Raw genomic sequence first — 12,073 nt, forward strand, 5'->3', positions numbered from 1 at the left:
AGAAGAGAGAATATGGTCAATAGCATTGTAATAGTGTTGCATAATGACAGATGGTAGCTACACTTTGTGGTGAGCACAGCATAATGTATAGAGTTGCTGAATCACTATGTTGCACCCCTAAAATTAACCTAACATTGTGTGTCAACTATACTTCAGTTAAAAACCAAGCAATCAAATAAACCTAAGATTTTAAAGAAATTTAACACCGTTAAAACATTTCACCAGAGCAGCTATGGTGGACAATCCCAGCAGCCTCTAGGAGCAAACCCCCATCAACCGCAATAGGAGTCCGTAACAACTAAAGAGGAAAAAAAGAATTCACACACATATTCCTGTTGTTCTAGGAATAAGAGGCCTGAGATGCCAGCAAAACTGCAAGAACTGTCACTGTTATTCATGAGAGCCATCTGTCTTTTCCTGTCCTACCCAGGGGATCAAGAACTGTGTACCACCAATTCCTCTGGATCACATCCATGTTAGTTTCTCCAGTGACTAACCTATACCAGAAAGGTTTCTCCTAGGAACCGCTACTGTGTGCTGAATGTTTGCTAAGTATCACAGGTAACAGTTTCACATGTCCGAAAAAAACATAATCCTTAAAAAGGGAAAAAAAGACCCCAATTTTTTTGATCTCTCATACATGCCTTTTTTTCCAACTCTGTAGCTTTGGCTTCAGATTTCTCCACCTTTGTTTTATCAATCATTTGATCTGAAAAGAAACAGAAGAATCAGTAAAGTTCCCAATTCTCTTGTCTTTCCCTCTCACTACCTAAATCCTTCAATATAATGGCAGTCTTCTGTCCATTTTCTCACTTTTGTTATACTTCTTACTGTTCTGCACTAAACAAAGAAATGAAACTTTCTATTGAGCTCAACACAGAATTTCTGGGTGCCTGTGATGTGGTAAGGCCGCCACGCTGGGCAGCATGGAGAGTGCCCACAAGTGGTACTTATGAACTTCTGAGACCAGGAGTCAGATGACAGCTGAACTCCCTTCAAAAGGTGGGGCGATGTGTGAGTGGTGGTACATTCTTAGTTTCACACAGAAATAAACTAAAGGTCTGTATATTCCTAACACAGATGTTGATGATCACCTAAGGACACAAATGGAAATACCTGGAGACTAGGAATTTATCTTCCATGAAACTTTCATTGGAGAAAGACACAAAATGAAAGGTAGAAACAATGTTTTAAGGAGGCAGATAGAAGAATATGCTTACCAATCAACCCCTCAATATCAATCTGGAGGTGCCGGCACTTGAAGTCAGGATCAGCCCCATTCTTGTGCAGAACTATCTGAGAAATACATTCTTCAATCAGCTTATAGTACTGTGGTCTATGGAAGAAACAGAACAAGGTTATCAAAGGAAAACCAAAATACAATTCTCAGAAGCAATCAGGATCAGGAAAAGTTAACTGCTTTGATAAATGAGGGACCTGAGGATAACTATTCCAGAGAAGACCTTTTCGTAAAACTAACAGAAGTATGTTGCCAGGCTAGGCAACTCCCTCTTCTACAGCAGCTACTCCATCTACTTCAGATAATCAAAACTTGTTGCCATCTGCTTCCTAATGCCAATAATTTCCCATCTCAAAATTCAGGCTTGATCCTTTCTGTGATAGACAGCACTACTGCTTACTCTCTACTTCTAGGTAACCTGAAAGAACCTTAAGTGGGTTCCTCCCTTTGCTACCATCTTTATCCCACCCACCTCCCATTTCCAAAATGGGAAGGACACTTTACGGTATACACTGTGATCTCTTCCATACAGCCGCCCTTCAGTCAGATTAAAAGGACAACTGACAACTCTTTATATATCTGACTGAAAATTAAATGTAACCTTTGTCTTTTCTTTTTCCTTTTACAGTCTTTGAATTTAAGGATTTTTCTCTCTCTACTTCGGCTCAAATTTAATACTTCTCACAGGTATACCATCTTACCTAGCCTCATAGTCATTTCGGACCAAGAGTAGGTGCTGCAGGATGGACAGGAAGTGTGGCTCTGCCTTTGAATCCTTTACTGTGTTTAGGAGAATCTGGAAAACTTCACTGAAGTCAGTGGAAAAGGGGAAGAGGCTAAGGAAAGCATATATTTAGAAACTGTTTGACAGGTCGATTGCCCAACTCTTGGGAAAAGTCCCAAGATGCCACTTCTATTCTAACAGCCATTTCCCCTGTAAACATTACCCAAAACTTTAAGCTCCATAAACTTCCTAAGGCCAAGGGACCAGTGAGTTGGGTGGTACTATACACAGAGACAGAGGATTCCCAGTACTTGGCTTGAAGATCAAGCAGTAGACAGAAATGAAACAATCAGTACCCACAAGTCACGTGTGTCAAATAGTGATACATAGCCAGACTACTCCCTCTGTCAGTCTCAGGGACACCCACAAGAAAGCAAATGACAAGCCTACTCCCCGACTTGTGAATGTGCACCAAAAACCAGCTCTACACCTTCGTTAAACCAAGCTCTTATGTTCTAGGAAGTCTATACACGTTTTGATGGCTACTTCCATGCTGAGCAACCCTCAGATCACCTTTCCTAATTTCTTTGGTCCATGCTGAGGTAAATAAAGCCCACAGCAATCAAAAGACACCTGCCTCACCTACTGAGAAGACACACAGGCTGATACCCCGTTCAGAGTCATTACCCCACACCATTTCATGCAGGGATCTATAATGAATGTCTCATATGTCTTGAACCCAGTCCATAAAAGGATATTCCATCTCCATTCGAATGTCATCCAGCCGTCCCTTCAGGTCATAGGAATCCTCTTCCCCTTGCTCATCAAACACATTTAGTTGCACTCTCATATCATCATTTTCAATCTCTCGAAGATCCTGTCAATGATCAAAGTACAAGTCAGGGAACCCAGAAGCATCCTATGCCAGCTAGAAACCCAAGCCTTTCAACCTGGTTCTTAAATTGAGAGCGAAAGTGACCCCAGAGATGACTGAACTATCAAAGCAGGCAGCAGGCAGCCTGGCCTCTCTAATGAAGAGCTGCATCTCACCTGCAACACCTGATGCAGCCCCAAGCGCATCAGTTCACTTCGGATGTGAACTCGGAAGTCAAGTTCTTCAGCTGGTGTGATGAGAGCATTGATCAGCTGTAGACATCCCACCTAAAATAAGCAAATTCGGCACTTATGTCATTGTAATCTACTAGAGATCAAGATTCCGTTCTCTTTACATGAGTGCTGAGGACCCCAGATGTCACGCAGAAGATGCAGTACAAAACCACAAGAAAAAATTTCTGCTGGCACCATTTAGATCTGATTCGGGCCCAGGTCTGGGTCGCTCAGAAGTCTAAATGATTCCAAGGATTTGATGGTATACTCTGTACTAGGCCTTGGCTTTCCCAGCACTTAAGGAGATAGCATGCCCTTTCACCAGCTCATAGTAAGGAGAGCTGCTTTCTCTCTGCCTTCTCAGAGAGCAAATCCTGAATGATAAAATAAATATATACAGACTCACCTCATTTAACTGAACTTCACTTTATTGCACTGCTCTATATATAGTGCATTTTTTACAAACTGAAGGTCTGTGGCAATTCTGTGTTAAGCAGGTATATCAGTGCTAATTTTCCAACAGCATTTGCTCACTTCTTGTCTGTGTGTCATGTTTTGGTAACTCTCAGACTATTTCAAAGTTTTTCATTATTATTTTATTTGTTATGGTGATCTGTGATCAGGGATTATGACTCTCTGAAAGCTCATATAATAGTGAGCATTTTTTAGCAATACCGTTCTTGTAGACATAATGCTATTGCACACTTAATACACTACAATACAGAGCAAACATAGCTTTTATATGCATGCATTAGGAAACCAAACAATTCATTTACCTCACTTTATTGACCTATTTGTTTTATTGCAGTGTTCTGGAAGCAAACCTGCAGTTCCCCTGAGGGATGCCTATACCTGGGAACCATTCCATGTGTTCTATTAAAACATCAAATGAACTTAAGTCCTTCCATTTTGAGTTCTATTATTGGGCACAGTTCAGAGGATATACTTGCCTTGAGCGCAATGGAGGTCCCACTTTTTAATCCATCCAACAATGGCTGGAAGCGTTCTACCTCATCCATCTCAGCTCTTTCTGTCATTGCCTCCAAAACCCTTTCATTCCTGCCCAGGAAAAAGGAAAGGGAGAGAAATGTCCAGGTGCCCTGACACACACAAGCACAATAGGTAGATTATACAGTGGCACAAATCAGTTAGGAAAAGAACATTACCAACGCCCAGGTTTTCAATATTATTCTCCTCATCACCTAGGTCAGGAGCCAGAATCTGCTGAAAGCTAAGAACCATCTCCTTAGAAAAATGTATTCTCTAAAACCCATTCCTAGACTCCTATCTATGGATACCAAATTAAGACACCTGTTCTATGGAGTATCAACTGGTACCACTTTTGGAGGGGTATTTAATAGTACTGGTTTTTAATGAATTTAACATTTGGCTTACTTCTAGAAACTTACTGAACATAAATGCATAAATGTGAAAGAATATATGTACAAGGATGTTCATTATGGCATCATTTGTAATAGTAAAACTTAACACCTAGAGCAGGGGCCAGAATGTGCTAAGAAAAAAAAAATGTCACCTAAAAAGTCTAGCAATGGGGTAACTGTTAAATAAATTGTGGGATATACATCCTATAGAATTCTAAATAGCCACCTAAGATAATAAGGTAGATCTGTAAATACCCACAGAGAAAAAATGTCCAAGATCAACTGTTATATTTAAAAAAAAAAAAAAAAAAAAAAAAAAGGTAAAAAGAAATGAATGGTATGATTTTGTTTGTATTAAACCAAACTGCTCCACAAAAATAAAAATCTATCCTAGGCATGTGATTTGTTTTACAGAAAAGTTACATCTTTCCTTCGTTCTAAGATAGCATCTTTTGGAGCAACAGAAGGTATCTCATAATCAAGGAAAGACAATATATTTGTCTATGCTAGAAAAAAAATCAATGAGATTGTACCAAGCCATTAACACTGGCTACCCCTGCAGAATAGATTTACTAGAGGGATAAGGCTGTTAAATTTTACTTTATATGTTTCCATATTTGTTTGAGTTTAAAAAATAATGTGTTACTTTTGAATTAAAAAAACAAAAAAGTAAAAGCAAACTTTGTCCTATTAATGTCCTACAGACATTAATGGAGATCTAGGAGATGCTTTGCTATCCCACTGATAACCACAAGTACACTGATGATAGTGCCACACACCTAACAGTCTTTTTTTTTTTTTTTATCTTTATTTATTTTTGAGAGAGAGAGACAGAGTGTGAGCGGGGGAGGAACAGAGAAAGAGCGAGACACAGAATCCGAAGCAGGTTCCAGGCTCTGAGCTGTCAGCACAGAGCCCGACGCGAGTCTTGGAATTGATGAGCCATCAGATCATGACCTGAGCCCAAGTTGGATGCTTAACCGACTGAGCCACCCAGGTGCCCCTGCAGTTACAGTCTTTCTTAAACATTAAGATTCATGGTGTTGGGGTGGCTGGGTGGCTCAGTTGGTTAAGCATCCAACTCTTGACTTTGGGTCAGGTCATGATCTCATGGCTCTTGAGTTCGAGACCTACATCAGGCTCTGCACTGACACTGTGGAACCTGCTTGGGATTCTCTCTCTCTCTCTCTCTCTCTCTCTCCCCCTCCCTCCCTCCCCCACTCAATGCTGTCTCTCTCTCTCTTTCAAAATAAATAAACTTATAAAAAAAAACATTCACAGTGTTCACATCTTCGAAGAGATATGGTCTTACCTAGTATTTAAGACAAAGTGGACACCCACTCAATTTTCCTCTAGATTAGGGAAGATGGTAAAAAAAGAGAATGTAGGAGAAAACGCAGTCACATACATGTCCTCTGGCTGTGGTAGGATACAAAGAGCAGAAAGCAGCTTAGCTGCATCAATCATCATGTTGGGAACAGCAGGATCCATGGCTCTGACCAGCAGCAGGATTCCTTCTTCTGTTTCCAGCATGGTCTTGATTCCAAACTAGTAGGACAAGAACAGAGAAGGGAAGTTTAATGATGACAGGAAGTAACCAAGGACAAAGTCAGGGTTATTATGGATTGAAAGGTGTTCCACCTAAATTCATATGTTGAAGTCATAATCCCCAGTACCTCAGAATGTGACCTTACTTGGAAATAGGGTCATTGGCAGATGTAATTAGTTAAGTTACAACAAGGTCACACTAGAATAACGTGGACCCTTAATCCAGTGTGACTACTGTCTTATAACAATGAGACATGGGGACACACACATGCACATGGGAAGAACATCTTGTGAACATGAAGGCAGACATTGGAGTGATGCATCTGAAAGCCACAGAATGCCAAAGATCGCCAGCAAGCCACCAGAAGCCAGGCGAGAGGCATGGAACATACTCTCCCTCACAGCCCTCGCAGAAGGACCCAATCCTGCGAACACCTTGATCTTGGATTTAGAGCCTCTAAGAACTGTGAGACAATAAATTTCTTGTTAAATACAGTTTAGTCCAGTTTATAATACTCTGTAGAGCAGCCCTAGCAAACTAACACAAGGGTAGAACTTTCCCGAGCTAAACAGAGATAAGCATAGCAAAATAATTTTATTCTAAATCAAACACAATTCTAGGTCTTCAAGAACAAAAGTCTTTAATTCTTGTATTTTTTTTAATGCCCCCTCCCATCCAATGGAGTAAATTAATTATAAAAAAAATTAAACAATGAGGGGGCGCCTGGGTGGCTCAGTTGGTTAAGCATCCAACTTCGGCTCAGGTCATGATCTCATGGTTCATGGGTTCGAGCCCTGTGTTGGACTCTGAGCTGACAGCTCAGAGCCTGGAGTTTCCTCCAGATTCTGGGTCTCCCTCTCTCTCTCTACCCCTCCCCTGGCTCATGCTTTGTCTCTATCAAAAATAAACATAAAAAATTTTATTAAAAATTTAAAAAATTTTTAATATTTTAAAAATTAAATGATGAGGAAGATATATCTGCACTCAAAAGCAAACAACTGTGAGATCCCTGAGTTTAAATACTCAACAGACAGGGGTACCCAGATGACTCAGTCGATTAAGCATCCAGCTCTTGGTTTCAGCTCAGCTCATGCATGGTCTCACATTTTGTGAGCTCAAGCCCTGCATTAGGCTCTGCACCGACACTGTGGAGCCTGCTTAGGATTCTCTCTCTTCCTCTCTCTGCCCTTCCCCCGCTCTGTCTCTCAAAATAAACAAACTCCAAAAAAAAATTAAATACTAAACAAAGAAAAAAAACAAAGATTCTACGGTAGAAACAGTCTGGAAAACAAATAACCAAAGAATAAAATAAACCTTCCAAAAACAAACACAGGTCAGGAAATTCAATTAGCAAAACAAAGTATAAAAAGAGGAAGGAAAGCAAACCTACCTTCTGAAACAGACATCAGAACTGGAGAAAAAAAGGTCCACAGAAACATACTTAGGTGACAATCAAAAAGTTGTAACACTAAAAGGGAACGCTACACTTCTTGAACCTCCTATTCCTAAGTCCTTTTTTGGAGTTTGCCAATAGAAAAGAAAGAAAGAACAGGGATCATGATGGGGGTTGGAATGAGAATAGGAAAAATCTCACCTTGTTGTTCATAAAAGCTTTCAGGCAACGAATGATCTCATGCTTGTTACGGCTATCGTAGCCTCTGTGTGTAGAAGACATAATCAGTGAATTCCCTTTATTCTATACTCCTCTGCCACTTGACTTTTCAATCTTGCAAACAAGGGTCTTCAAAACATCCCCAATTAGTAGCCGAGTAAATTCTAGTACATACCACTTTGCCCTGAAACACTGGCAAAAACAGGTAGCTGAAGAGGCATTGCCACCATAAGACCTTTGGTTAATCCTGCAATCCAAGAACTTACTACTACATTAAAATCTCCTCTTTAACTCCCTCCAGGCTTCTAAGTGCTTAACTCCATCAAGATAACATCCCATCTATTACTGCTTGCCTCACTACTTCAAAGGTTTCAAGCTTGTACATTCAGGAGGTATAGGCCTGGCGTTTTGTCTTGGAAAGATCCCAGGAAATAGAAAAGTCACGGTGGGTCAGACTGGCTTCAAGGTAGCCTAAGACAGTCCAAGGTATCCCCCAAACTATCTCAACCTTGAAGACTATCATAAAGCCAGTCCCAAACTCATGAAGTGTACTCTAAGACTTTCAGGTCCCAGCCAGACCAGGTCCCAGGACAGCTATGGATGAACTCCAACCCCACTTCCAGATAGGGTCAGTTATGCTACGAGACCCACAATCTTATGTGTTATCCACCATGTTCCTCTTCCATTTCCTGCATCTGTAATCATCCCTCAGCCTCTAGTTTGCCCTAGGTAAACCTTGTTCTCAACTAACAGCATATTCTCCTGGTCCACAACTTCTCATTTTATTGCCATTTTCTCCTTTAGAGCATACAGACAAGTTCCCCACTACCCTCCACTGGGAAGATGTCAAAACTTGGAAGTCCTCACCCAGCAGTCTCCTCTTTCTCATCATGGAGTCGTTTAAGGATGTCCAATAAAGAGGTCAGACCCTCAGCACCAAATGTTTGCACCCAGCTGTAAGGAATAGACAGAGACAATGCAATATCAATAATCGGTAACTGCCCAAATTCTACCTGGCAACTCTTTACTCCCAATCCAGAATTCTCAGACATCCTGACTCCACCAGTAAACCCTAACTTTGGGCTCTTATTCTTGTTACCACTTCAGAATCCTCACCTGACAGGGTTGTTGTTGAGGGAGACACGAAGGGACTCTAGGCAGCTGAGCAGAGGCATATCCCGCAAGCCTGACCTCAATTCTTGAATGTACATCATAGCAGACCTAGAACTCTCCTTCTGGCTCATGCCCTAGATGGAGCATATGGAGAGATTAATCAACACTGGACCCAATCAGCAAATGGACTAGAATCAGTCATTACATTATGAATATCAAGGCAGACACACATCATAAATACTACCAAACTCTGTGGGACTCATAATTTCCCATCCCATTCCCCATAGACTTCGTGAAGATTGAATCAGGCACAAAGTATGTTAAGAATGGTAACTCAAATGAGAGTAAAACATGAATAGACTTATACGACAGAATAAAAGAAGACTGATGTAGACACACAATGTTCTAAGGAACTGGTACAACAAACAGGTCCAAGATGAGGGCAGGGTCTCCCACGTCATGGGTACCTGCCCTAGGACTCACAGCCTTAGAGGTGTGCAAGTATTGGGACACCATCTCTCTCTTGATGATAATATCCTTCTCCCTCAAAGGTTGCTGTTTCTCCTCGTTAAGGTTCATATCCAGCTAGTAGAGGAAGGGGGAAAAAAGGAAAAAACAAAACTGCATCAAGTTCCTTATAATTTTTCAGTGTTTAATATTTAGTATATTTAGTGAGAAGCTAAATTAAATAGTTACTGAATAAATAAGTTTTCCTGATCCCTTGAGGTTTAAGCTATCACCAGGTAACGAAAATTCCTCAGGGATAAATGTTAATGGTTAACATTTTAGCATAGATTCCTACAAACACTTTTATACTCTTAATGCTTTTCCTAACAAAAATGGCTTTTTAAAATAGATGAAAAAATTTATTTTATTATTGAAAGAAAAGCACACATACTGGTTTTGTACTTGGAATGGATCTTAAAAATTTCCTCTGGATGAACGGCATCATCCAAACACCCACAAGATGTGTACCACTCTCAGGCATAAACACCCAATACCCCTGGTTAATTCAGTCCCTGTACAAACTTCTTTCCCATGAAGAAAGAACTAGAAAAGTCTGATAAAGCCCCTCAACAGATATAACTTGGGTGTATTATTGAAGAAAAGGCACTGCTTGAGCCTTTGTATAGCCATGTGTCTGAGCCCAGTACCTTGATGAGCACAGTTTAACCCAACAAGTCTGAAATAGTATCTGAAATGGGGAAAGGGTAGGGGTAAAATAGGTACTTTCCATTTCTTCTCTTCTACTCTCCATTTCTCTCTCTTCTCTTTCGCTCTGTGTGTAAGACAGAGAGAGAGAGAGAGAGAGAGAGAGAGAGAGAGAGACAGAGAGAGAGAGAGAATGAAACACTGCCTCAAAATAGTAATACTGTGATGTTTTTCTGACCCAATTCCTGGTGCTTTTTTTCTCCTTTTACAGATAAACTGAACACAGAAATTGCAACGTACGTGGCCTTCAGGTTGAATCAGACCCCAAAACACAGTATATTTTGCTTGGCTAGCTCAACATTTTAAATTTGGAAGACTTCATAATAAAATACAGATTTCTACCATCACAAGATGCAGTCATCAAATTTCAGATTGTGGGTAACTCTAGAAGTCAAATGATTTCTTCCACAAAATTTCTGTAGTAATAGCAAGGATAAAAGAGAGGGACGAAACCTGTAATAAAATAAAACTTAAAAGAACATTCATACAATGGACCTAACTTGGAACTGTGATTTGAGCGAACAAATGGTTTTCAAAAAAATGATCTAATGGTGAAATTTGAATACTGGTGAAATTTGAAAGCTGGTTATGATAGTTGATGCTATGAAAGAACTACTGTCTCCAAAAATTGAAGATTTCTGGCTTCCTTAGAAAATACAAGTATCTGGCACTACTGGCATTTCCAACTGGAGTGCTACAGAGCCTACTGCCACTGAATCACGGCTGGCCTTCCTAACAGGCCTAAAGTCCTTCTGCATCTGACTACAGTCCTCACTCCTTTTCATCATCTGCTATCTGGTCTAACTTATTCCTGCCAACTCCCTGGCCCCCAAAGACATGTAAATTGGCAGTCCAAACCCAAGAGATTGTGTTAGGCTCACACAGCACTTGGATTAAGAGACAAACTAAAAGCTTTTACTGAAAAAAGAATAATAGTGCTGGCTGAGTGTTTACTATATACCAGGCCCTGTGTTAAGAATTTTAAGCCCATGCTCTCAATTAAATGAGGTCTGCCACTAGTCTCCATTTGAATCTGAAATCCTATATCCAGGCAATATAGAGGTCTTATGAAACCTTAGAAACAAGTACTCAAAACTTTTCAAGACTGAGCGCTAGTGGACATTCACTGAGTGTCCTCTTCAGTGTTCCTCACTGAGGACAGGAAATTAAGTCACATCCTTGTGTACTGCATTACTCAACTGGCTTCAACCATAATCTTTAAAGGTCTTCTAGTAATTGTAGCATCAGATTTCTCTTTCCAGATTCACCACTAAATAGAAGACATTCAGCAAATTATGCCTTTCCATTACTCAGTCTCTTCTCTAAGATTCTTTGTGAAACTTTACCTACCCTGGCTAACCCAAAGGTAGTCTCCACACTACCCCATGAGTTGGTGCACTCACCTTATGTCTTTGTGGCTAACACAATGCTGGGCAGGACATTAAGGAGGTGGTCACTGATCAGATATTTCCAAGCCTAACTCATCAATTCCAATCTTATGGATGGGTGCTTATAAATTTAGTCCCTTTGTTAATAGGACTACTAATAAGAACCTCTCTGTTGGGGCGCCTGGGTGGCTCAGTTGCCTAAGTGTCTGACCTCAGTTCAGGTCATGATCTTGCAGTCTGTGAGTCCAAGCCCCACGCTGGGCTCTGTGCTGACACCTCAGAGCATGGAGCCTGCTTTGGATTCTGTGGCTCCCTCTCTCTCTGCCCCTCCCCTAATCACGCTTGATCTCTCTCTCCCTCTCTCTCAAAAATAAACAAACATTTGAAAAAAAACTAAGGGGTGCCTGGGTGGCTCAGTTGGTTAAGTGTCTAACTTTGGCTCAGGTCATGATCTTGCAGTTCGTGAGTTTGAGCCCCATGTCGGGCTCTGTGCTGACACCTCACAGCCTGGAGCCTGCTTCAGATTCTGTCCCTCCCCCCCACCCCGTCTGCACTCTGTCGCTCTCTGTCAAAAATAAACATTAAAAAAAAAGTTCTCTGTCAAGCCTGGAACTTTTGTAATTAAGGGCTAATTAAGTGAGTAGGGGATGCCTGGGTAGCTCAGTTAAGTGTCGGACTCTTGATTTCAGCTCAGGTCATGATCTTGCCGTTGTGGGATCAAGCCTGTGCTGTCAGCACAGAGCCTA

General features: G+C 40.9%; 1 protein-coding gene and 1 long non-coding RNA gene across 6 annotated transcripts in view; one reads left to right on the forward strand and one right to left on the reverse strand.

The window, feature by feature from the left end:
- Positions 1 to 12,073, reverse strand: part of DIAPH1 (diaphanous related formin 1) — a 104,052-nt gene that overhangs the window by 63,391 nt on the left and 28,588 nt on the right. For all 5 annotated transcript variants that reach the window (XM_043578382.1, XM_043578292.1, XM_043578537.1 and 2 more), the window contains 11 exons: positions 9,211 to 9,312; positions 8,731 to 8,861; positions 8,482 to 8,568; positions 7,597 to 7,660; positions 5,862 to 6,001; positions 4,022 to 4,130; positions 3,015 to 3,125; positions 2,723 to 2,841; positions 1,942 to 2,058; positions 1,221 to 1,336; positions 645 to 709 (listed from right to left, as the gene is read on the reverse strand). In XM_043578382.1, coding sequence (XP_043434317.1) covers positions 645 to 709; positions 1,221 to 1,336; positions 1,942 to 2,058; positions 2,723 to 2,841; positions 3,015 to 3,125; positions 4,022 to 4,130; positions 5,862 to 6,001; positions 7,597 to 7,660; positions 8,482 to 8,568; positions 8,731 to 8,861; positions 9,211 to 9,312 — 1,161 coding nt within the window. The remainder of the gene's footprint in view (positions 1 to 644; positions 710 to 1,220; positions 1,337 to 1,941; positions 2,059 to 2,722; positions 2,842 to 3,014; positions 3,126 to 4,021; positions 4,131 to 5,861; positions 6,002 to 7,596; positions 7,661 to 8,481; positions 8,569 to 8,730; positions 8,862 to 9,210; positions 9,313 to 12,073) is intronic.
- Positions 6,293 to 10,262, forward strand: LOC122483708. Its single transcript, XR_006297457.1, has 4 exons — positions 6,293 to 6,467; positions 8,173 to 8,242; positions 8,419 to 8,535; positions 10,151 to 10,262. It is a non-coding gene; the product is annotated as an uncharacterized LOC122483708 (long non-coding RNA).

The sequence above is a fragment of the Prionailurus bengalensis genome, chromosome A1 (genome assembly GCF_016509475.1).
Source record: "Prionailurus bengalensis isolate Pbe53 chromosome A1, Fcat_Pben_1.1_paternal_pri, whole genome shotgun sequence".
Taxonomy (NCBI): domain Eukaryota; kingdom Metazoa; phylum Chordata; class Mammalia; order Carnivora; family Felidae; genus Prionailurus; species Prionailurus bengalensis.